Source organism: Mus caroli, unplaced genomic scaffold (genome assembly GCF_978045245.1).
Source record: "Mus caroli unplaced genomic scaffold, Mus_caroli_1 scaffold_20, whole genome shotgun sequence".
Lineage (NCBI taxonomy): Eukaryota > Metazoa > Chordata > Mammalia > Rodentia > Muridae > Mus > Mus caroli.
In genome coordinates, this window is record NW_028227275.1 from 16,719,731 (window position 1) to 16,745,486 (window position 25,756).

General features: G+C 46.7%; 1 protein-coding gene across 1 annotated transcript; it reads right to left on the minus strand.

Moving 5' to 3' along the window:
- Nucleotides 1–6,384: 6,384 nt before the first annotated feature.
- Nucleotides 6,385–20,139, minus strand: Hif1an (hypoxia inducible factor 1 subunit alpha inhibitor). The gene is made up of 8 exons (XM_021152512.3): nt 19,895–20,139; nt 19,408–19,658; nt 16,915–17,063; nt 14,291–14,436; nt 13,221–13,327; nt 12,748–12,811; nt 12,361–12,471; nt 6,385–11,584 (listed from the first exon to the last, which is right to left on the minus strand). Exons 1-8 carry the CDS (start codon nt 20,069–20,071, stop codon nt 11,540–11,542), a joined length of 1,050 nt encoding a protein of 349 aa, XP_021008171.2. The 5' UTR covers nt 20,072–20,139; the 3' UTR covers nt 6,385–11,539.
- Between the last annotated feature and the right edge of the window lie 5,617 nt (nt 20,140–25,756).

The window sequence follows — 25,756 nt, forward strand, 5'->3', positions numbered from 1 at the left end:
CCACATCTCAGCAAAGTGCTTCAGTTAACCGCACCTTTGTGGACATCAGAGTAGACTCCTGTCCATTCCAAAAATCGCAGCACCCCAGAGCCTCTGGCAAGCTTCTGACGGTATCTATACCCAGGCCCTGCAGGCAGCCTATCAACTGAATTTCTTCACATGCACCCACCCTTAGAAAACAGAACAATGATCACAAAATTGAACCCTGTATTCCAGAGGTGGCTCGACCATCCCAGCACACAGCGACACACAGCAGCAGCCCGGAGGAAGGGATGTCCCGCTGTTGTGTTGGTTAATACTACACATGACTATATTAGGGTTTTAGTAATCACATCACACCGTTGACTCATATTGAGCTTTCAGTCAACTAAACCCCCCCAGGTCTTTTCTCCGCGAACCGCTGTCAAGCTGGGTCCACCCCGCCCCCCATCCAGTACTTATGCCATTGATTTTGTTTTAACCTAAGTGCAGGACTCTACATTTATCCCTGTTAAATTTAATCTTGTTGGTTCCAGCCCAGTGTTCCAGCCTGTTGCAATCGTTTTTGAATCCTGACTCTTTCATGCAAAGTCTTAGCTGCCCCTCCCACCTCCTAGCTCCGACACCTGCAAATCTGATGAGCCTGCTGCCTTGGTCAGCTGTCAATAAACATGTCAGACAGGACGCAGGCCTAGACTGAGCCCTAAGGTATCCTTCTGGAGACTTCCTTCCCATTCAGCCTGATGTGGACCCATTAATCAGCTTCACCGCATCTAGCTCTTCAGAACTGAAACCTCATGGCCATTCGGTTCAGATGTATCTGCCACATCTACAGACATCATGAGGAGCCCGTCAGTTGCTTTGGAGATTTCTCTTGCCCTGGGATCACACCTGCCCTCATTATGCACCCCAAAGCATGTGTTCAGTCATCACTTCAGGGGACTGTAGGCTTCCCGTGGTGCCCCCTCCTTCCTGACTCTGAGCGTCAGGGTCTCCTGAGAGTAGCTCTGCTGTTTTATATCCTGCTGGGCTTCAGGGTCTCTACGTCTGCTATTTTATTTCATACTACCACTCTACCTCTGCAGATCTACTCTCAGTTGTGCAGTGGCCTCCCTCAACCAGCTGCCCCTTAAAGGGTCACTGGAGTCTAGCAAACACTTCCAAAACCACTTCCTGTCTCCTAAGCTGCGGTCGTCTGCTTTCTAAACTAGGTAATGCAGTGGGCTGTGATGACAGCGATGGAGGGAGAGGATTCAGAAGCCCAGGACACACAGGTAGACCAGGAGAGCCTATTAGCTCTCAGAGCAGTCAGGCTACATCAATCAGACTAGGCAGGTGGCCAGAAGTCCACTGAGCTGCCTGGTCATAGACTGGAGCAGCACTAGCGTAAGCAAGTGATTCTCTCACATTTCCTACACGGATTGGGAGCAGCCCTTGGGCCCAGAGGAGATGGAACATCAGCCTAGTTGGAGATAATGAGAGCAGAGAGGTGTGCAGGGCTTGCGCTCTTCCTGGCTAGACAGTATCAGCCATTAGGAACCTCAGAGAGCTTAAATTCGGGGGTCACCCATTCACTCGTGTCTATATGGGTCACACATGTCACAGGAAACAAACCATGAGTTAAGGTCCAATAATAAAAAATGGAGACTGAGCACTTGGTATGAACACAAATCGCTGTCATGTAGGGAACCTGATGTCGTTAGATTGGCTGATTTTAGACCTCTTTAAATGGGGATTCCTAACTTAAATGGTATCAATTCTGAAGACCTTTAAAGCAGTTATTGGCCAATACCTGTGCTCTGACTAACAGTGGTGCCCCCTCTTGGCTGCCCTGTGCTCTGACTAACAGTGGTGCCCCCTCTTGGTTGCCAGCGGTGTGTCCTTGGGAGGTGGGCTGACACAGCTGGAATCCAGTCCTGAGAGCTCTCAGGCCATGGGGATGACTTTTCTGCTCACAGAAACAACTACTCAGAGGCTGAGTCAAGCTCTTGTTCTTCCTGTAAGAAGAACTAAACTTATTTTACAAGTCTCTGAATTTATTTGTTTATAAAACCGGATATTCTGATTACATTTCAACCCCTTAAGTATGCAAATGGAAAACATTATTTGATGTATTGACTTTCTGTCTTGTTTGAGACAGGTCTTGTCATAGCTTTCAGCAAAGCCTCCCAGATGCCAGGATTACGGGTGGCACACACCAACACAGCCATCTTTGATTTCTTAAGTCCTTCTTTCATCTGACCCAAACTAACTTCTGTAAGGATTTAGGCGAATCTTAGTCATTTTAAATGTCTCCAAACGACTCAGAAAGAAATGAGACTTCAACTTTAAAAAATCAATTTAAGGACTCGGTACTTTTAAAATGTTGGCATCACATAGCAAACCTTGTATCCTAACTCTCTTCTGTACGTCAAGGGCTTAAGTAAGTGAGCATGTGCGAATACACACACTTAAGCTAGCTCTTAAAGGCTGAGGCAGCAGGACGGAGTGAGTTCCAAGTATGACAGGGTTACATAGGAGGGCATCTCAAGGAAAAACACAAATCAAAACCAAAACAAAATCCCCAAACCTACAGATTATTTGAAGCAAACAGTAGTACATGGGTTTGATGCACTTAAACATGCCTACCCTTTTTTCTCTGGCCTCCCCCCCGCCCCCAGCTAGACACTTGTCTAGCAAGAACGCAATGAAATCACCCCATGTATTTGGGATACTGTTTCAGATGCCCGAGATTGCAAAATGGCCAGAAACCTTGGTTAGGCACCAACAGGACTGCTAAGGAACCTAGAAATGTCCACTTGTGGATAATAAAGCACAGTCACACGGGTCCCAGCACAAATCAGAGCTGCCGTTGGCCCACGTGCTGGGCTGCTGCTCTTCTGCACCCACCTGTACTTGCTCAAGTCTAGAACCCAACTTAGGCGATTTGTTGTACATCTTGACTATGGTGGTGCAATTTTGGGGCTCTAGAAATAATGAAAACATCTTCCCACTTTCATAATGTCTGCTTTCCATTGTTTCCTTTCTTGGTGGGCCACAGCTCCTAGAGGTTTTCAGAGGAAACCTGGCTGGCTGTAGGATCTCTCACAGCCTTGACCTGTGGTCACAGTTTCTATGCTGAGAGCTCTTGTCTCCTCACCCATAGGAGAGTTTTGTCTTTGCCTGGCTTTTCCTTATAGCACACAGTGGTACCCTCTCTCTTCTCTCTGTCTGCTGTATTCACCCCACCCCATGTTCAATACTGTAGAGTTCTACACTCCCCTCCCATAACTCTATTCATACTCCCTTGGGACCATAGATCTCCCCAAAAGAGAAAAAGAAATTTTGGCAATGTTCAAGCTGAAACACAGACAACCCAGTCTTTTCTCCTCTGCTGGACAAACAACCTGTCTCCAAAGGAGCAAAGAAAGCTAACATATACTGGGCACTTAGTGGGCACCAGACACTGAGTTCATATTACAATCTCACTTCGCTCATTTCTAGTAGTAGCCATCCGAGGGTACCTGTTAATGTATTCAAGCTCCGAGAGTGTAACTGAACAGTCAACGTAAGGCAAAGATGAAACCATAATTCAAACCTAGTCCTACACAACTTCAAAGGGCTCTCTTACATATACTGCTTTTAGTTCTTGAAGAGAATTCGAGCCGGTCAAATGTGGCGGGACGGCAGTGTTCTGATGGAGATGCTGCCCATTTCCAGCTACCTGATTTCCAGCTCAGGCCATGACAAACTGCAGTCTGAAAACCTCTGAGCTTCTGTGGCCCACCTCTCTATAGAAGCTCCCCTAAATCCTCGCTCTCAGTAACAACTCAGGAAGGAGCCTCTACAGTGTTCATTTTACGTCACACTCTGTCCCAGCAGCTCTGAAAGGCAGTGGAAGTGGTGACTTTAAAGATAAGGGGCTGAGGCCTAGCAGGACCAAAGAGCCTATAGTCACCACTCCTGACACCCAAGTTCTCCCCACCCAGCATCTGTGCCCTGCACACACACCTTCTTGCCCCTCTTGCCCCTTCAACAGGTCTGGTCTCCATCCCTGCTCCCTGAGATCCTGTCCTGGCAGAACCATCTTTGACCCCAGCTCTGGCTTATGGATTTCCAGTCCCCTCTACCACCTATGGTCTCCATGTTTCTTTCTTCACCTCAAGTACAGCTCTTCTGTGTGAATTCTTTGAGAACTGTACTTGAAAAATCAGGACAGAGTAAGAAAAGTTCTGCTATCAGCAGTTTTTCTCCCTGCACCCACAAAACACTATAGTTTTTGTAATAAAACACATTTCCCAAGTGCCCTCCCTGAACTGGGTCTGAGGCTTGCCTCACAAACCCTCAATGTTGCAAGCTACCTGTTATTTCACAGACCAAACCAGGAAGCTGGGGCCCAGAGAGGTTAACTAAGGTTAGAGTTAGGAAGTGGTTAGGTGGGGATTCAGACCCATGTGTGGCATTCACAGCAGTGGATCGTGCACGTCCCTGGGAGAGCAACAGCCATGCTGACTATGAAGGACTGGCAGAAGTGAAATTTCAAAGATGTGTGCAGAAGCAACATCTTCTAGCCTGGGGTGATCTGCCTCCAGACTAGCACAACAGCCTATGACAACTTTGTCTGCACCACTGTGGCCCTACTGTGACATCCCTCCCACATCAGTGTCTCCTATCCCCAGACTACTGTCACCAGCTAGTACAAACCTTCAAGCAATTATCTTTATTCCTGAAGAGAGGAAAAGAGGATGTATTGATTTCACAGTTCTGTATTTATATAGTGTGGAAAATGAATTCTATAAAATCACTGCCTGATGGCAATGGTGATAAGGTCCTTGAGAGAGCTGGAAGTCACTGACGAGAGGAAGGGAGCCTTGAGCAGGAGTCGATGCTCGACTCTGGGCCCTGCTCAGGTGCTGACAACCAGGCACACCTTAAGACTGGCCACAGGACCTAGTTGGGAAGGCAGATGGAGAAGAGATCCACTCTGGGAAGGACAGACATCTGAACCTCTGGAGGCTAAGGCGGATGACTGGGTCTCGCCACCATTGTCCCTCTGCTAAGCCTTTCTTCACCTACCTTGTTTTGTGTAACCATCACAAAGTATGCAGTTACGAAGAGGTCAAATCCAGGCACTTGTCATTTCTCCAAAGTCACACAGAATGGCAGACCCAGTGTGTGTTTGTCATTTCTCAACCTCGACCCTGCACCGCACTACACACCATATACTCAAACAGGATAAAAAACCTGGTCCACACACACAGCGATTCTAGGTTAGTGTACAGAGCTTCTCTAAAGACAGGACTGACCCTGATGACCAAGTGAACGGGTCTTAAGCAAAAAGAATAAATCAATAAATTTGGCTGGTCCAATAGGGTAGACAGCCAAGGCCTGAGTTACATAAAAGTAGTGACTGCAGGTGACTCTAAATGCCCTGCTGCTCAGAGACACCATAAGACAAAGGGAGGCAGCCAGGGGTGGTGCAGAATCCAGGAGATCAGTGGCATCCCATTGTGGGAGGTGCGGGGAACCCCACGCACCCAAGTAAATTTCAGGCTGAAGCCTGAGTAACCCAGTTAGCGGCTAGGCTAAACGTTGAGGACAGCGGGGCACTTTAAATGGCCCAGTCCAATCTGTCTGCCCTTCACAATGAATGCAGCCCAGCAACCAAACGGATTGACAGATCTCTGTGACTAACCAGAGTTTTCTTTTCGTGTTACTCCACCTAGGCTTTTCTCTGGCACACTCTGGACTAAGTGTAAGAGAAAGCTGGGCACAAACATGCCTTCTACTTTTTCTGCAACCCAAGGAGCTACCTGTCTTCCAGTTATCAGTTCAGGCTGTAGTGTTCCATAGAAGGCCTACCCTACTGTGAATATCCCAGCTGAGTGAAGTGCTTGTCCAGGGCATCCTTAACTTCCCTACTGAGCCAAGAGCACCCAGTGCAAGGGACTAGCACAGTGCCTGGACAGAAGCACTTAACAGACAGTATGTCAACACCCACCAATTTTCTTCAATTGGAATTCCCTATGCCCTAGAGCAATCTTAACACATTGTGTCATTTAAACATGCTGAATGTCATAAAAGTGAGCCACAAGGGCCTGAGCTGTCACTCTCTTCCAGAGGAATTTGGAAGGGAGTGGCAACAGGTCCTAATGACAGTTGGGAGACAGGCATGAGCAGGGGTAGGTGCTCACACCTCTGCCAGTGCCTCTGTATGTGAGAGGCAGTAGCTTCCCCGGGTGGGATGAGGGGCAACTGAGCTCCCACCATGTGTCAGTGAGGGGCTCAGACCACCAGGCGGCAATGAGCCGGAGTCTGGCTGACCAGGCAGAAGAGGCATGCATGGGTTTGGAGAGGCTGAGTCGCTGGACATCGTACACACCACTGAAGGCAAGTTGTTAAAATAAGTCACATACTGCAAACCACCACCACCACAGCCGTTTATTAAGTGCTTGCCAGGCACTGTGCTAAAGCTTTACAGACATCATTTCAGTTCATCCAGCAACCCTGAGGTAGATATTTTCAAACCCCCACCCCCACAAGTCATTATAGGAAAGGAAACCGAGACTCAGGTTCAATCAATCAACCAAGGTCAAACCCAGCTGGTAAGTAGTAGCAAGCTAGAAATGTACCAAAGGGACCAGACCCCAGACAATGCTTTTAAACACTAGACTGACTGTCTTCCCTTGAAAATTAAGGACTTGCATTCCTCCCCGAAATGAGAAGAGACTTTAGGTGAAGAGGGCAGGCAGTTTTAGAGTAACTTCTTGAACCAACTACTATACTTAGTCTCTTGAGGCATGGAGAGTCATCGGTGAGAAGCCGACCACTGGGCCCTTTCTCTTGTCCCTACCACCCCAGCCTTCTGCATGGGAGGCCTCCGCTCGTGACACCACACCACACCACACCACTCAACGTGCTGCTTCCCTTCTAGCAAGCTCAGGAACGAAGGGGTCTGTCAAACTTGGTGACACTGAGCCAAAGACCTGAGAGAAATTAGGAGACATTCAGAAAATGCCCCTCATCCCTGAACTGCTGGACCCTAAGGCACAAGGACACACTCATGGAAACACAGAGCTCGCTCCTGCCACCCTGCTTTCCCAAGCCTGGCCTCTTTCTCCAAGTCTCCTCACCAAGTCCTTCACCTCTCCAAGTTCCTCCCCAGTTGTCTCCGAGGCTTCGCTAACCACAGGCCCATGGGCCTTGAGGACACCAGTTTCTGAGCCTCTGTTCCTCCAGAAACGTCCCCAAAGTGCTCAACGGGGCTCCAGGCAGGACCCTATAGGTCTATAATTAAACAGAGCTGGCTGAAGAAAAAGTAGGAAGGATGGCCAGAGTAAGACAATGACCCAGCATGGAAAGACCGAGGAATGGTAAGTGGACAGAGCAGACGGACACAGCAACTCAGCAAGGACACAGCAACAAAGCTACCTGAGGTCAGAAGTGAAGCAGGGGCAGGGACAGACCCTGTGGAGAGGGATCCTCCAGCCAGGCTGCCCAGCACTTGGAGCCAGAGAGCGTCTTTGAGGAAAAGAGCCTTAGTAAAGAGGCCACTTGAGAGCCTAGGTAGGAGAAAGCTCAAGGATCCTCTTAAAGATGGGTTAAGAGGACACCAAGAGAAACAGGAACTGGAAAGGCCTGGCCTCTAGAACCCTGAGCTATCCCCATCCCCACACCTGGTCAGAGGGTCCCTGCTGGTAGCCCTTGCTAAATTCTGCACCAAGTTTTGAAGGATGAAAGACAACAGAGGTAGGGAACTTACCAAGGACTGAGATAGCACCATCCTTGAGAAGTTCACATTATGAAAGGAGAGAGAGGAGCCCCCTCCAAGCCTTGAGGGGGCCTGGGGTCTAAGGAACACACTAATGGTGAGGACCACTACTTGGTACAGACTAATATTCTTAGGCGTTTACAGGGACGGGGGTGAGTGGTGAGGTAACTCGCAAACACTGGAAGATCTACGCTGGACTCTCCATTTTTCAATAGCCACATCACTGGGTCACTGAGCCAGGAACCTCAATGTTCCCCACAGCAGTGGCTTGCTGATCCAGAGTAAGACAATGCTGCTGAGAGGCTGAGTCTCCTCCCAGACAGCCTGTGCTGGACCCAGCTCTTCCTCACACCCCTCCTTGCACACACCTAGGCTCTGCTACTCTTCATACGGTTTCCTTTCCAACTTCCACCAGTGTCTGGGGTTTGATGAAGCTCAGGCTTCCCGCACAAGCTCAAGTGCTTCAAAGTGACAGATCCCTGTCACAGGTGGAGCGCAACAGTGTTGACTACTACAGAGATCCTTCCTGTAACTAAGCACACGTGGTAGCCAGCCTACCTACCTTCAACTGCGAGGGCTCAGGCAGAAAGATGTCTGTTTGCAAACCCACCTCAAGCTGGGACTGGACTCCAGTCTATGAAGGCATGCAAGCTCTACCCACACTTGTGGGAACTCCAAAAGGGTACCTGGCCCACAAGATTCTGGGGTCAGAGATAGGGAGTGTCTCCCCATACTAGGTTGGCCCAATAGTAAGGAGCCTTCCCCTCTCTGTCTCCTAACAGATTCAGATTAATGATGGCTCATTCCTAATTGTCAAATTTCTTTTCCTTCATCCTGTGTCTAATCACCAGTGACAGAAACCATTACGCAAATGAGAGCAGACGACTTCCCCCAACTGTTCGCGTTGGTAAAAACCTTGTAATTTAGAGCTCTGATTTGTAGGGGAAGCTGGTCTCCCCCAGGCATCCTGGGCATCTGCTCAACTGATGCCCAGAACAGCCCCTCCTCCACCCCATAACTCTAACCCCCCAGCAAATATTTGACTTCACAAAACAGTAGTTTTCACTGTACTGCTGGTATAAACACGAGAGCCTGCAAGATGGCTGACCCCTGGACAAGCCCAGTTCTCCACCTTCCTTGGCACGTCTGACTCCCAGGCCGTTGGCTAGAATGGGTACACAATAGAGATGCCTGCTCTGCTGCAAGTACAACTGGAGCCTCAACAGCCCTAGGGTTGAGACCCTAGCCTAGGTGAGACCCTGCTTGCCATCCCCAGGAGGAAGTGGCCCAGCAGAACATGAATGGAGTTACTAGAGCTACTTCTCAGCACACAGAGGTGTGGTGAGAGGAGCTACGGGGCATACAGCACCCCTTTCCTCAGCAGGGCCGGAGCTCACTTTTCTGCTGCTTCCCAGAACCCTTAGCTTGTTAAGATGGCTTTCTAGGCAGCTTTTCCATGTCTCTAGCTGGAACCCCCAAAGCCTTTCACCCGTCCACACCCTCTTGCCTGAGTCTACCTGCACACTGTCTAGGGAACGAGGCTTGAGGTGAGGTAGAGAACCAACAGCATTTGGAAGAAATGGAGGAGCAGGGGAGTAGTGGGTTTATAGCTAAATGGCATTAGGTTTGCTCTTGTCTACCACTCTTCACCTACTCTCAGTGGTTTCTTCATCTGTAAAGGGGCTACCACGCAGCACTGTGAGGGACAGAGCTGGAAACAACAGGTACACATCAGGTGTCTAAGATCAGGAACAGCCATGACATCATCCCAGCATCAGGGCCAATCCTGTGATGGTGCCTAAGCTCACCTTCTCTCTCCCTGCCCTCAGCCACCCTAGGTCAGACCCGTGAGAGCAGAGTTACACTGAAGGGTCAACCGAGCAGATCCAGACTCCCTGCCACACATCCCAGACACCTTTGAGGGCAGAGCCAGGACCATAGATCTGCGGAGAATGAAAATCCACCACGGTGGCCAAACTGATACCACTCTGCCCCCCTCTTCTGCTGCATTCCTCTTTCCCAAAAGAGATGGAGGCATGCCTTTACCGCAATCACATTGTCCAGCACTGGCTGTATTTAAAGAGCCATACTCAAGAAGGTACCAGGTCTGCACAACCACACTGCATCAGAGCCCCCAGAACGGGGCACTAAAGCTCCCGCCCCTAAACGCACACAGGGTGCACAAGCATCTTTTCAGTCCACGGGGCACTGAAGCTGAGCTTCAGGGCTAAGACCCACAGCTTGAACACCGGAGGTCAAAGCTACAGGGAAGGGGATTAAAAGGTGACAAAGAAAAGAATAAAATCAGACTTCCAACTCCGATTTTAGAGAAAAAAAGGTTGACGGTTGACAGAGAAGGAACTTGAGGTAAGTGGACACGGGGCCACCACTCGCCAAGCTGCAGGGGCCCCATTCCCTCTTAACAGATACAAATGATTGCGCTCTGTGTTGTGTAACGCTGAGCTGCCCAGCTATAAGCTGCAGCCCTGAGGAGGGCTCCCATAAACAGCTACCAACAGAAAAGTAAATTCTATCTCCAAGCTCTCCCAGCTCTACTCCAGCTCACATGCGACGCTTTGTTGGGTCTGGCAGAGGCGCTGGCTATAAGAGGCAAGAGGACATTTTTTCCCCTTGCCCTGAGGTGGATGAAAGGTATTGAGTTAGCTGCCTAAGTCTGACCCCAATTCATCTACTCAGCAGGAGCAGGGATGTGGTCCAGACAGGGAAAGACACAGGACTAGGAGGCTTGAGCCAGTCAGCTTTAGGTAGGTTGCAGTAAGATCTGACCAAGACGGGATGGCTAAAATCTGAGTGTAAAAGCTCTAGGCTGAGTCAGGCAGTATCTGGGGTTCACGCTGTACTGTCACACTGGACAATGTTAGCAGTTGAGAACCTTAGTGAGCAAGAAGAATGGCAAGTGTGATCACACATACATACAAGTGTGCAGCTGTGTACACACACATGCAGAGGTTCATACCCCTGGAGCCCAAAAAAGTCAGAGCTAGAATCCCTCAGTGCAGCACAGGGACAGGAGCTGGTACTCAAGAGAACGGCTGCAAATGCCTGTATTTGGACATATGCACAATCCTGGTTTCAGGTCCCCAAGTTTTCCTTCTATGTATGGCTTAAGCATGTAGTTTTCAACTGGAATCTCATCTAATCCTCTTCCACTAGAAGGCTACCTCCCAAAGATAAACCTCCTTCTCAATGTCCCCATTAGGGCCCCAGCAGTTATTGCCACCTGGTTTGTAGCCTGACTATGCTGCAAAAACTGGCAGAAGGCAGACTGATGTGCGGAGTCATTCTGGCACCACAGCCCAGATGTTGTAGGGACACAGGAGCATCTCTCCTCCCAGGCTGAGGCACTGAGGCTTCAGGAGACAGGAGCTGAGAGCCAGAAGTGACATCCTGACCCAGGAAGAGGGAACAAGGAACAGATACATGCATGTGTGTGTATACACACATGCATATGCACACATGTACACACACACATACACCCTGAGGTTAACAGACTAACACAGACATGATTACAACCAGAAGCTGGGACTCCACACACTAAATGCAGGACTTCAGGGGGGCAAAGAGGGAAGGTTCTGGGGCTCAAGAGGCAAGGGTGAGAAACCTTTCCAAATGGGAGTGGAGTCAACTACCCTGCCTCGCCTCAGACACCTGCCTCCAGGGCCATGGCAAGAGTCCAGTCCATTAAGTGCAGCGTGCAATACTAGTGCTTGGAGTGTCCTGTCCTCATCATCAACGAAGCATGTGGACAGGATAGCAGTCACCTGACAGGAGGCCTTGACCTCTGGCAGGTTAGTTGTAACGGCCTTTAATCATGGTGTTCAACAAAGGCCCCACCTGTAAAGAGATATGAGAAGCCAATCAGAACTGCCTATCTCCCGATCCTGGCGTAGGACTGGGTGTACCTAGAGACATGCAATCTCCAGCTAAGGGCAGGGACAAATGCTCTTCAGTTCTTGTAAGTTTTCTAATCAACTCTCCTGAATGTCAACTTAATACTCTATGACAGTGACCCTTTGGAGGTCCAGTTTATTCTCCTTCCCTTTTATAATACCCTGTGTATCTGCAAGCAGCACCCATCAAACAGGAAATGGTCTGAGGAGCCAATAACCTCTAAACACCGAAAAGTGTGTCTGTGGGCTTCTCCAATGTGCCTGAAGAATCTTAAATGCTTCTCCATCCTCAAAAGGCCACCTGCAGTTAGTACTGGTGCTCTCAGCCCCACAGGCACCTCTGATGTTGAGACAAACCACAGGAAGGAGGGTAAGGCAAGTAAAAGACACACCTCCCTCTTTTACCAATGGACCAGTAATGTACCTGGGGATGAAGCAGGACTCAGCACTACCTAGAGCAGCCCTGGCCCAGCTGGGAGAGCACAGGGAGATGCCTTATTCCACACTTCCCATTCCAGAAGAATCCGCTCAGGGGTCCCCAGATGGCACACACGCCCCGAGGCAGACATTACTACTAGCATGGAACAGATTATAATAGATCCACCAGTCAAGCCCTGCTCTCGACAGAAAACAAGATTTCCTAAATATACAAATCAACTCTATGGAGAAGACAGCAGCTACTAAAACAGAGGAGCTACAGAGAATGCTGTCAGTCCTTACCTCTTGTGGGTTCCCCAAGGCCTCTCCAAGCATCTTCTCAATGTTTCTCATGATGGCTACTTTCTGATGAGCTTTGAGAGGATATTCGATTCTCTTAGGGGTGGGAGCCCCCTACAAAGGAAGCAGGAGCTCAGGAACTACCTTTAACCAGGCTTGCAGCATTGCCTCTCTAGTCCCAGCCTCCCTTCTAACTCCCTGCAAATCACTTCCAGGGAGAGTCAACAACCCCAGCCCACGCCAGCCCACTTAATTCTATGGCTACTTCACCCCAGCCCCAGTTCCATATGGACACGACACACACAAACACAAATAAAAGAAATTATGTCGGTCTGTCTGTACATATCAGTAACAACAACAACAACAACAAAACTTCACTAATATATTCACCTTATACCAGAAGTTCACAGTGATGGTAATTCCCCCATTTAGTAATGACTCTATATGGTGCCACCTATTAAAAAGAAAAAGAAAAAGAATAGGAGGTGGGTGGAGGGGGGGGGGCTCCTGTTTACTTTCCAGAGACAAGGATGAAAAACTCATATAGTTCAGTTAAAGGAAAGGGTAAAGACAGGTGCTTTATGCTCGTTCTGTGAAACATACAGGGGGCTGGGGGCTGGGGGCTGGGGCATTTGGTCTCCAAATAATGAAGGGGTAGTACAGGGACTACAGGTCTCTTTGGATTTGAGGAAATGTCTTCCTTTTAAGAGAGAGCTGTCCTCTATGGTCAGTGTGCTCAGTGTGGACATGCTCATCTTCCTGCAGGTAGATAATCCTGACACAACTGAAAAGGGACTCAGGCAAAGCTTTCTGGGAACAGGAGAAGAAGTGTTTCAAGAGACCCTCGTCCCTCTCCTCCTCACCAGTACATCGGGATGTAAAGAACATCGCCAGGGCCAACCACTGTCTCATAACCAACCACATCTCGGAAATTGGGGAACCTTTCGTAGTCAGGATTGTCAAAGTCCACCTAAGGGTCAAGAAAGAGAAAAAAGGTCAGTCCAGTGATTGCTAACGCAGCTTACCCAAAAAAAAAAAAAAAAAAAAAAAAAAAAAAGAAAGAAAAGATTTCCGTTTGTATGGAGAGGACACAGTAGATATTACCTGGCCTCTCAGAGAGCAACTCACAGGTTACACTATAACGATTTCTACATTTCAGTGCTCCTGCGCTCTGAGGAACTCCTCAAAGCCTTAAGACACAAGGAGTAAGGATTCATCCATTACCCACACCTTTCCAAACTTTCCCCCAAACAAATTCTAACCGGAAGACTGCTACATGAAATAGCAAGGCATCTTTCTCCTCCTCAAGACGATGTCAGAAGCTGGAGAGATGGCTCCGCAGTTAGGAGCACTGGCTGCTCTTGTGGAGGACCCAGGTTTGGTTCCCACACCACATGGTGGCCTCACAACCATCCGTAACTCCAGTCCCAGGGGATCCAACCTCCTCTTTTGGCCTCCACAGGCACCAGGCATGCACATGGTAAATATACATATATTCAGGCAAAACACTCATACACAGAAAATATTGTATTTACCTATCTCCCTATCAAAAAGAAGAAGCATACACAATAAAAGAGAACAGTTGTTAAAGTCAGTGGAGGCATTCGCAACTGATGAAACCAAGGCAACAAACAAACAAGCCAACCAACCCAGACTAAGGAATCTAAGTCTTCCAACATTAATGAAGGGGTCTGTCCTCTAACAATTAGCTCTGTTTATACTTAAAAATATCTGAGATCATCATGGGAGCCTGGAACATGTAGGCTACACTGTGAAGTTCTTCTTTGGGCTTGTTTGTAGACAAGACCAGTAGTAAAGCAGACCTTTAGGGAAGGGCACCCCCAAAGGGAAGGGCAAAGATATTCCAGCCTCTGATGTCAAAGGCATTCCTAGAGCCCAGAGCTATACACCCTCTTCAACCACTTAAGCTCACCTGGCTCTGCCTGTCACAGGGGTGATGGACAGGGTATGGATAGAGGCACTCGAACTGATCCGGAGGAAATAAGATGCATCTCTTATGGCCTTTTATTTGGGCAAAAAAGTTCTGCTGCTCATCATAGTGAGCAGGTGTTACATTTCCTGCAAAAAAAACCAAAAAGGACATTTTCTTAGCTGAGGCAGTGGCTCCCATTGCACAGGTGAACTGCAGATACAGCTGAGTGCTGCAGGCTCTCCTCCCAGCTAAGCGTTAACTTAACTCGTAGTGAATCAGTCAACGGTTCCATTTTATGTGCAGTAAACTTGAGCAACCAACCATCAAGGGCAAGGTACATCACCAGCTGGGAAATTGTTCTCCTTGGTGGCTGATGCCCTTACTAGTATCAAGAGTTCACTAAATACGTCTGACAGGCAACACGCGTACACTCTTCCTGACTGTGGCAAGAATCCAAGGGCAGCAAACAATGAGAAGTGAGAGGACTGGTACTGATGGCACACACACTCTCCGATGAAGAGTTCTCTGGCGCCCACAGACTCTCGTGTTCTTGCCTCGACACACCTGCAGAATACAGAGTTGCTCAGAGCAACACTGGGCTGCTGAGCCGCAGGGAGAGAGAGAGATGACTCAATTATTGGAAAGGGCTGCAGAATTTAAGAGACATTGCTTAGAATGTCACCTTGGCCAGGCTACTTAAGAGTCTGAAGCAGGAGGATCATAATTTCAAGGCTAGCACAGACAACTTAGTGAAACCCTGATTTAACCTGAAAATGTTTTTAAAACAGCTGGGACAGCTTAATTGTACCGCACTTGTCTGCATGCAAGGACCTATGACAATCCCCAGTGTCACAAATGTAAATATATATACACATCCATATACTGGTACCTTTACTTAGTTCTGTCCTAATGCACATTCCATCTATCCTGTATAACTAAGGTCACAGCTACAGTCAGAGCTCTAGGGAGGCTGGGCAGAAGCACTGATATGAGCGCCAGGCTATCCTGAGCTACGTAGAGTGTTTATAGCTAACCAGGGATATACAGTGAAAATCTGTCACAAACTAAACACCTAGTGTGCCAAGACGGCTGCCGTCCTACTATGGACAGTCCAAATGCGTCCTCAAAGTAGCCCTTGCATCTCCACCAGAGGCACCTGGCCACAGCAAATGAAAGATTGGCCCAGAGCCAGGAAAGCAGAACCAGAGTTTTTCTAAAAAGCCAAAGTTGGTTTTAAATGGGCAGGTGAGTGTCAATTCCTAAGCTGCACTGTGTGAAACCTCTTTAATACTGCTATCAAAAGTCCAAATCTGAGAAATACCAGTCAAAGGAGACGACTCAGGGGCTCAATCAGGTCAGTGACATCATTGTGTTTCTTGGTTCTCCACGTTTACACAGTAATCACTGCACAGCTGTTGATGGTTTAGCGCTGAGCTGGTACTAGGCACTGAAAAACAACCCCACCCTGCAAACTGTTCCTTCTCCTGAACAGCACTTAAACGCTGGAGAGGTGGCTCCAGCAGTTTGGAGCACTTGTTGCTTTTACAAAGGACCAGGGTTTGATTCCTAGCATCCACATGATGGCTGACAACCACCTTAACTCCAGTTTGAGAGGATCAATTGCCTCCTTCTTATAGCTACCTGCGCCAGGTACACAGAAGGTGCACAGACATACACTCATACATACATGTACACAATCATTCATACAGATAAGATTAACAATTTAAAAACCATTAAAAAGTCAAAACACATTTACATATTTACTTGTGTATATATAAAAACCCCCAGCAAGAAACACAAAGGAGTACAACATGAAGTGTCTCTGGAGAGGAAAACTGAGAAGCTGAGAGTAAGGGGAGAAGACTCACGGCTAATGCCTATTTATATCCTTTCAGTTTTGAACCCCATAGATATGTATTTAAGAGATAAGGTTTCACCTTATTAGAAGTATAGTCTCTGCCAGGCTCCGTGACGCATGTCTTCCTTTTACCCCAGCACTCAGGTGGATCTCTGTGAATTCAAGGCCACTCTGGTCTATTCTATAGACTGAGTTTCAGCCAGAGCTATCTAGTGAGAACCTGTCTTTTTAAAACAAGTTTCCATCTGTACAGGAATAGATCCCTCAACACCCTGTACTGCGATGGAACGCGGCAGTGTTTCACAGAGACCTCCCTATCTTGGCATCGTGCTCACAGCACCACTGAGAGAGGAAGAAAACTTCCTCAAGCCTGCACGCCACTATCCAAATGACTTACGTTATACATTACCTCATTCAACTGCGGCAGCTACTTATACTATGCTAGCTTGTTCCTTTTGCAGATGAGGACGCTGAAGCCTTAAAAAGTCCAAGGCCGCCGGGCGTGGTGGCGCACGCCTTTAATCCCAGCACTTGGGAGGCAGAGGCAGGCGGATTTCTGAGTTCGAGGCCAGCCTGGTCTACAAAGTGAGTGCCAGGACAGCCAGGGCTACACAGAGAAACCCTGTCTCGAAAAAACCAAAAAAAAAAAAAAAAAAAAAAAAAGTCCAAGGCCTAGTTTCCAGTCACGTGGCTACTAAGTAGTGGAGACAGGATTAGAAATCAGGCTTGCGTGGTACAAAGCCATGCTTTTGGAAGCATTTCTTACCTTCCATGCCGATGAGCAACAGGTTAGAGGTCAGCTGCCCCCAGCCACGTTTCCCCTGCTGTTTATTGATCCAGTTCCAGTTAAAACCCAAGAAGTCCATGACAATCTTCCTACCCACGGTGTCATTGAGTGTCTGCTGCAGATACAACCTACATTCCCCAAGAGAAAACTCCCATCAGTACGCGTGAGCGGTCCCTGGTAGTGCCCCGCTACGTCGGGAACTCAAGGCTGTTACTAGCATCTCCAAGGCAAGAAGGTGAACAGTAGTCACAGAGGTGAATTCTTTCTCCGTGTCTGAGCTCTGCTCCACAGCAAGCTCTTCAAAGGCACGATTCTTCACCCTCTGGACCACAATACAGACTACCTAAGAATCAAGGTTTCATGAACAAGAGCCACGCACATGGGGATTTCACACAATGACGTTCCCTGGAAGCCTGTCTACAAAGTCTATGATGAACCGGACTCCTTTCAGGACCTGATCCACCTCCACCTCCTCTGGACCCTGATGACTGCTGTGGCTGATTCTAACACTGTCCACCAGCTGCCTCCTTTGTGGGACCTTGGTTCGACTGATACAATGTCACAGAGGGACTGTGTTGCTTCCAAGTATGATTTTAGGAAATAGTTCACACTATCCTGTTTTTCCCTTTGCTACATCCAAACTGCAAAATTCCAGATTGTTACTACTGGGACAATTTGTGTCAGGAATAGACAAGTTGATGTGACCCAGGCCAAGCATGTCTGAGTGAAAATAAGGGACTTCACTGCCTTAAGTCCTAACAGTTACGGCAACATTAATTAGAAATCTCAGTAACTTGGAAAAACCTAGCTACAAGGAACCTCCTAGGTAGGCTCTCTCAGGGTAAGAGAGGCTGGCCCTGAATCCCTCACTATTCTGCTTCCACTTCCTGAGTGCTACAATTACACACATGCACCACTCTGCCAGGTATAACACACCTACTTACCAAAAAAAAAAGTAAGCCACAAATCTAAACCATATGCCTATTACAACTGAGCTATAAAAGCTCAGAATACCTCTCAGTATGCATGTGAGGTCACAGGACAACTTGTGTGAGCTGGTTCTCCTCTTCCACCATGGTGGTCTTGGAGATTAACTCAAGCTGGCGGGCTTGGCACTTAGCACATGTACCCAATGAGCCATCTCATTGGCCCAGACCTTTAAAATCTAGTCACTTAGTTACATTCTAATGCTAGGAAGCCAGAAAGAGAATCAAGACAGGAGACTACAGAGTACTCCAGATATGGCCATCAAATGTGGGACGGTCAGTCACTGTTAAGGACTCAGCGAAAGCAATTCTCCAGGGACAATTTTATAATGTGGGACTGACTGCTGTCTGGAACCTATATAACTGGGCGGTCCTCAGAAGTAGAAATAAAAACAAAAAGGAAGAATCACTCTTCCAAATGATTTTGGACCAATGGAACAAAACAGTGTATCAAGCAATGTGTTCTGACCTTCCCAAAGCTAGAGGATCCTGATACCCCTCAACCCAAATCATAAAGGATGGCTCAACTTTTTGTCCCTAGCCAGAAAAGTATTTGAGAATCAAGACTGTCAATTTCAGGGCTAAATCCAACAAGCAATTATTGTCTTACTCTGTGTGCATGCGTGTGCATGTGTCTGTGTGTGTGTGTGTGTGTGTGTGTGTGTGTGTGCGCTTTAAATGTCAAAAGGGCTGCAGAGCTGGTTCATCGGGTAACAGCTGCAGTAGGAGACTGGGACCCACATGGCTCGGTTCCCAGGACCCACTTGGCAGTTAACAACTATTTGTAACTCCTTTGCAGAGAATGGAATGCCTTCTGCCCTCTACAGGCATTAAATACACATGGTGTGCAAGACATACAGGTAAACACCCATGCACACCTTTAATCTCAGCACTCAAGGCAGAGGCAAGAGGATCTTAACGAGTTTGAGGCAATGCTAGTCTATATGGCAAGTTCCAGCCAGGCCAGTTAGAGCTCCAGAGTGAGTCCCTGCCCATCCCCCGCCCCCCCAAAAAAAACAATAGCAACGAAATACAAACACCTGCACACATAAAACACAATCGTTTTTTTTTTTTCCAAGAAATCAAAAGATCTTAAGTAAAAATCTTCCATTTTGAGCTTGAAATTTTCGAACCCTGGACAGCCCTCCCAAACAGAAACGCACAAGGATATAACTGGACATATTTCATCAGCCTATTATAAGTTCCACATAGGCACGGTCAAAGCCTTTCTTTCGTCTGACTGACCCTGCAAGACAAGTGTCACTCTAACTACCAAAGACAGGAAATTGGACTCACAGTTCAAGGCTAATGCTGCCCTCATCCACTAAGCTAAAAAGAACCATCAAGAACTCAAAGCGCAGAGCAGAATATTCACTCGTGAAACCCCGAGGCTTGGAGGTGCCAATCTCTTCTTACCCAACTCCACCACACCTTCAAACAAGTACAGGAAAGCGGATGCCCTGGTTCTACTGACGGGTCAACTTACCGCTCTTCTCCCCCGCGCTGCTGTATAGCTTGTAGTTTCTCAACGAACTCATGAAATTTAATTTCCTCCCTGTTGGACCTTGGCTTAAAGTTCTGGAAATTGCCCATCTTCTTCTCATCATAGTATAAGAACTTATGGGTGCTGGCACTGTACACAGAGAAATCTCCGTTGCCAATATTCTCTTGCAGGTATTCGAGGTCCCACTTCAGTGCAGGATACACAAGGTTTGTGTCGGTCAGCACCACTGGCTCCTAAGCAAAAACATCAAAAAAAAAAAAATCAATGAAGTAATTCCAAGGCGCTAATATGTTCTTCTCGACGATATCTGTATTTGTCAAATTCACAACAGTGTCTCCTGTCACGCACTCCTGACGTAGCATCTCCCTTTCCCGCCTCTCAAGCCTCTGTCCACAATCCGATCAGTGTGCCACCTCTCCGCTAACGGGGTCCCTTCCTCCACCCCTTCAGCAGCAGCCCCGCCCCCCACCTCATTTTCGATGAGCTCTTCCGCCCGAGGGTCACTCTGGCTCAGACGTGGGATGGGCCTGGTCGGAAAGCTGTAACTTCGTAGCTGGGACTCATCCCAGGCCGGACCCGGAGCTTCGGCTTCTTCCCGGGCCTCTCCAGAGCCAGAGGCCGCAACCTCGGCTGCCGTCGCCGCCATCTCTACTCTAGGGACGGCCCCGCCGGAAGTGAAAGCTCCGCCCTTTCCGGAAGCAACAACAACGAACACCATAGAGATGAACTGCAAGAGAAACCGGTCGAGACCTTTTAAGCAGGTGGGCGCCTAGGTTGAAAGAGCGCTCCCTAGCGGTGACCTGCAGCACTACAGTCTAGGCTCCATAAGTCCGACTCGCTTCGTTCCTTAGAAAAGGGACAAATAAGCCCACGAAATATTGCTGCCTCCCTATGTTCAAGCCTACAGAGGCAAAGACGGAGGCAAGTGTAATTAAGCTTTAAGCTTTACTCTCACGGGTGGGGAGAGAAGCCAACGCTTAGATCCACTTAAGGAATCACTAGAAAAATCAGTTAGCACATAGACCTTGGGTAAAGCTGTCCTGAAGGCTTAGACAGATGATTAATGACAAACTGAATTCATTCAGAATCTAGAGAAGATCAAGGGCTTATAGTTCCAATTACTCCAGACGCTGAAGCAGGAAGACCACTTGAATCCAAGAGTTCAGAGCCAGTCTGAATAATACAACAAACTACCATCCCTTTAAAAAAAAAAAAAAAAAAGGTAATATAAAATCCATTTTTGTTTAGTATTATTTGATTTTTCTGCATCTAGCACTATCTCACCTACTTAAATCTAATCTTGCAATGAGACCAATGTTATGCAACCACAGATATCCACATTTTCCAACAATACATACTGGTTATAAGAGAAGATATTAATTGTTTTGTTTGCTTACTAGACTATTTTTTTTAAGATTTATTTATTATTATACATAAGTACACTGTAGCTGACTTCAGATGCACCAGAAGACGGCATCAGATCTCACTATGGGTGGTTGTGAGTCACCATGTGGTTGCTGGGATTTGAACTCAGGACCTTTGGAAGAGCAGTCAGTGCTCTTAACCGCTGAGCAGTCTCGCCAGCCCTTACTGGACCATTCTAATGAATACCTACAGGAGGCCAAGATTGTCATCCCATGGTGTACATATCCTATTTAAGTCTCTCCCCTTAAAATGACAGTAGGAACTGCATCTATGACAGGGTGGTGTCCCTGTAATTAGGTAACATTATATGGCAAAGATATAGTCAAAGTCCCTAACCAGTCAAATTTGAGATCATCAAAATGGAGACTTATCTTGAGTAGGGCAGACATTATCTCTCTAGCCCTTTAAATTTGGAAACATTAGTTAGAGACAAAAGGCTTGGGGATTTGAATCCATAATATATGCTCTTTGGTTTGCCTTGAATATATATGTATATACATATATACACACACATATATATGCATAAATATTTCAGAAAATGACAAGTGAATTCTTTACAAGCTGAGAAAGACTTTTGGCTAATAAACAACAAAAATATGGGAAGTGTAACCCTATAAATTCAAGTAATTGAATTTGACCAATAACTGCTATGCTTGTAAAAGGATTCAGAGCCTCAGATGTCATGGCATAGGCCTTGGTTTCACACTGGTGAGACCCTGAGCTGTGGACCTGACTAACTAGAACCAATACTCATGACAAATGTGAGATATTAAGTAGGTGTTGTTTGGGCTGCTAATTTTATGACTTGTTTAAAGAACACTAAAACAAAATTTAACTGAATATGCAGCAATAGAAATTAATACTTCTGTCTTAGTTATATACCTATGCTACATAGTCACTGTGATATAACAAATTGATAACAGGGTTATCTCCATGAAGGGGTTTGGCAGCAGTCAAGATTTTATCTGCAATGTTGAGGTTTTTTTTTTTTTTAATTTATAGCCTTGAAAATTAAGAATAAACCAGACCTAGAAATTCATATTATTAAAATCAGGAATGAATGTAGGAACATAACACTGACTTTACAAATATAAAAAGCAATATATAAGATACTATCAACTAGTGAACGTTAAAAATAGAGACTCTAGATGAAATCGAGGAATTCCTGTAAAAAACACCAACTATAATAACTGATTCAAGAAAAATCTAGTTGGACCCATATCAAAACTACATTAGGGATTTTTTTTATCCCATAAAGAAAAGCCCAAAACAATGTGGATTCATTGATGAGTCCTACCAAACACTTAGAACAGAATTACTATCAATTACTAACAATCCTTCAGACAGGAGGAGGAGGGAAGACTTCCCCATTCATCCTATGAGGCCCGCATTACCCAGATATCATGATGAGAAAGCGAGAGAAAGCAGTTTAATATCCCTTATGAACAGACATACAAAAGTCCCTAGCGAAACAAATCTAGCAGCATACAAAAAAGTTTACATACTATAACTAAATGGGATTTATTTTTGGAATGCCTACAGCCTGGGCTGTCCTGGAACTTGCTCTGTAGACCAAGCTGTCCAGAGTACCTCCTGCTTCTTGCCTCCTGAGCACTGTGATTAAGGGCATGAGCCACCACTGCCCAGCTTTAGAGTAGAGTCTTTTGACAGGCTTTTGTAAGACCCCCTTTCGGGGACCCCCACTCTAGTCTCATGAGTGAGAGAGCACCCAAAGAAACATGAGAATCCATCTTGCTGTAATCACATGAGGCAGTTTAATGATGGAGCTCAGGACCGACATGCATCCCACACAGGAGATAACGGATGTCGGCCACGAGGCTCGGAAGCTAGGGGTTTTTATGGGGTAAGGGGCTTAGGGGTGTGGAATTCAGCATAGTGACACACTATTGGCTTATTCAAACATCAGCAGAAAAATTACATGTACGTGCAGGGTGTCAGAGTTCTGTGAGTTGTTGACTCAGTTCAGATAGCCCTGTTATGTCCTCACATTCCTCTTTATCTTAATGGTCAAGATGTTCCCAGGAATGTTTTAACTACGGGGCATACTCGGGTTTGCTTTTCTTTTTTTCTCTTTCAGCTTTAACACAATACTTTCCATGATAAAAGCAGGGTACCGAAGGACATCATGGAGACAGTAAAAAGACAGGAATGGTGATATATACCAGTTGATAGAACACTTATTTGCATGCACAAAGTCCTGGGTTTGCTGCCAAGTACCATACAAACCAGCCACGGTAGTGCATGTCTAAAACCCCAGGGCTTGGGAGGTAGACACAGGAAGAGGGAGGTTCAAGATCAGCCTCAGCTATATAGCAAGTCCAAGGGCAGCCTGCTCTACAGGAGACTCTATCTCAACAAGAGGAAGGAAGGGAGGGAGGGAGGGAGGAAGGGGGGAAGGAAGAAAGGAAGAGAGGAAGGAAGGAAGGAAGGAAGGAAAGAAGGAAGGAAGGAAGGAAGGAAGGAAGGAAGGAAGGAAGGAAGGAAGGAAAGAAGGAAGGAAAGAGTGTGCTTAGGGGAAATTTTTACAGATCATACATCTAGTAAGGAAACTGCATCTAGAGTTCCATAAAGAACTCTCAGGGCTCAACAATAAAGAATAAAACTCAGTTAAAAGTGAACAAAAGACTTGAACAGGTACCTCTCCAGAGAAGATCTATCATGGCTGAATGCACATGAGAAGATGCTCAGGGGAGAAGAGGGCAATTTGTTATGGAAGGAACTATCTGAACAGTCATAGAATTTCTGTACAAAGAAACCAAAAGAATCTTTTGTGCAAATGCAGCTTGAGTAACAAGGTGCATATAAAGGAAATGCAAGCCTTGGTGGAGAGCAGAAAGCGGATTCCCAGCCAGGGTGGTGGCCCAGGCCGAAATTTCAAGCACTTCAGGAGTTTAGGCAGGAGCAGAAGGAGTTTGAGGCCAGCCTAGGCACATGGGGAGTGGTGAGATCTTCACAGAAAGAAAAGAATCAGGGGGGCGGGGGAAGCAAGTGGATTCTTGAGTTCTTTCTCATACAGTCCAGTCATTAACATCAGCCAGCATATGTTCATGTTACTGGTCTCAGGAATCCTTCCCTCCCTCCTGTATTAGTTACTGAAGTCTGGGACAAAACAACAACAACAACATCTTACAGAAACAATGTGTGGGGTCCCTTTAGCTTACAGTTCTCAGGGCCAGGCTGCCCAGGCGGGAAGTTATGGTGGCCAGAACTTGAGCAAGTTGGTCATATTGCATTCACTGTCAAGAAGCACAGAGTGATAAAACCTGTCTCTTGGTTTCCCTTTCGCCTTTTTATTCAGTCAGCAACTCAGCCCATGGGACAGTGATGCCTACATTTAGAGCACGCCCCACCTTGATTAACTTAATCTGGAAAAATCCCCCCAGCTGCCCGGAAGTTTGTTTACAGTTGATTCTAAATGCCATCAACTTGAAGATTAACCTATTCCTACCCTACCCCATTTTTATCTTTAGTTTTTTATTCTCTTTGGTACACATCGGTCTACTTATCCAAGTTAAGCAAATGCAAGTGAGATAATGTTGTAGCCTACTTGTGCTCCTCTAAGAAGATGTGTATTGGAAATGTACCCCCCCCAATGTAAGTATTAAGAGGTGAAGCCTAATGGGGGGAATTCGAGTCACAGGGCCCCACTTTCATGAATGAGTGGTCCCCATTATAAAAGGGCCTGAGGCTGGGAGTTCAACTGATGCTTTTGCATGTGACCTCGTGCCTTTCACCTCCTGCCTTTTGCCACCAAATAGCATTCCAGGAGACTGTCACCATGAGTGGACCCCCTCAACTTTGGAGCTCTCAGTGTCTGGAAATGTAAAAGAGAAATCTCCATCTTTTCCAAATGTTCCTGGTCTCCAATCAGAGCAAGAAAGATGCAGCCACACCCACGGGACTAGTCACTACAGAAGCAAGCATTAGTGAGGGCAGGAAGACACGGAGCTGGCTCTTCAGCTGCCAGGAGAAATAGGAAATGGTGTGGCTGCCTTGAAAAGCAACCTGGGAGATTTTCAGTAAGTGAATCATACAAGGTATCCCCAGTGTGCAGATCTATTCTAAGGATGTAGCTGAGAGAATTGAAAACATACAACCAAGCTTGATATGATGTGTGTCCCTGTAACCTGAGCACTTGCTGGGCCCAGGCAGGAGGGGCTTGGATTTGAGGCCATTCTGAGCTTTAAAGTGAGTTCAAGGAGCGCCTGAGTTACAGAGTGAAAACTTTGCCTCAAGGAGCTAACAAACAAGACCAAAGAGCAAAACAAACTCATAGAAAAAAGAAAAAAAATACACTATGTAAACTCACAAAAAGGTATGTACTAGCATTTTACAGTAGCTTTATTCACAACAACTCCAAAGTGGAAACAACCCAAAGTCCATTAAATAATAAATGTGCAGAGTGTACAATAGATTATCATTTATTCATAAAAATGATATATTAATAGATATTGGGATGTATTCACATTATGAGAAAGAAGATAGATACAAAGTCCACATGTTATAAGAAGATTCCATTTTTTTTAAAGATTTATTTATTTATTATTATATGTAAGTACACTGTAGCTGTCTTTAGACACACCAGAAGAGGGAGTCAGTTCTCATTACGGATGGTTGTGAGCCACCATGTGGTTGCTGGGATTTGAACTTGGGACCTTTGGAAGAGCAGTCAGAGCTCTTAACCACTGAGCCATCTCTCCAGCCCAAAGATTCCATTTTTATACATATACTGTGTCTTAGTTAGGGTTTTACTGCTGTGAGCAGACACCATGACCAAGGCAACTCTTATAAAGGACAACATTTAACTGGGGCTGGGTTACAGGTTCAGAGGTTCAGTCCAGTATCATCAAGGCAGAAACATGGCAGCCTCTAGGCAGGCATGGTG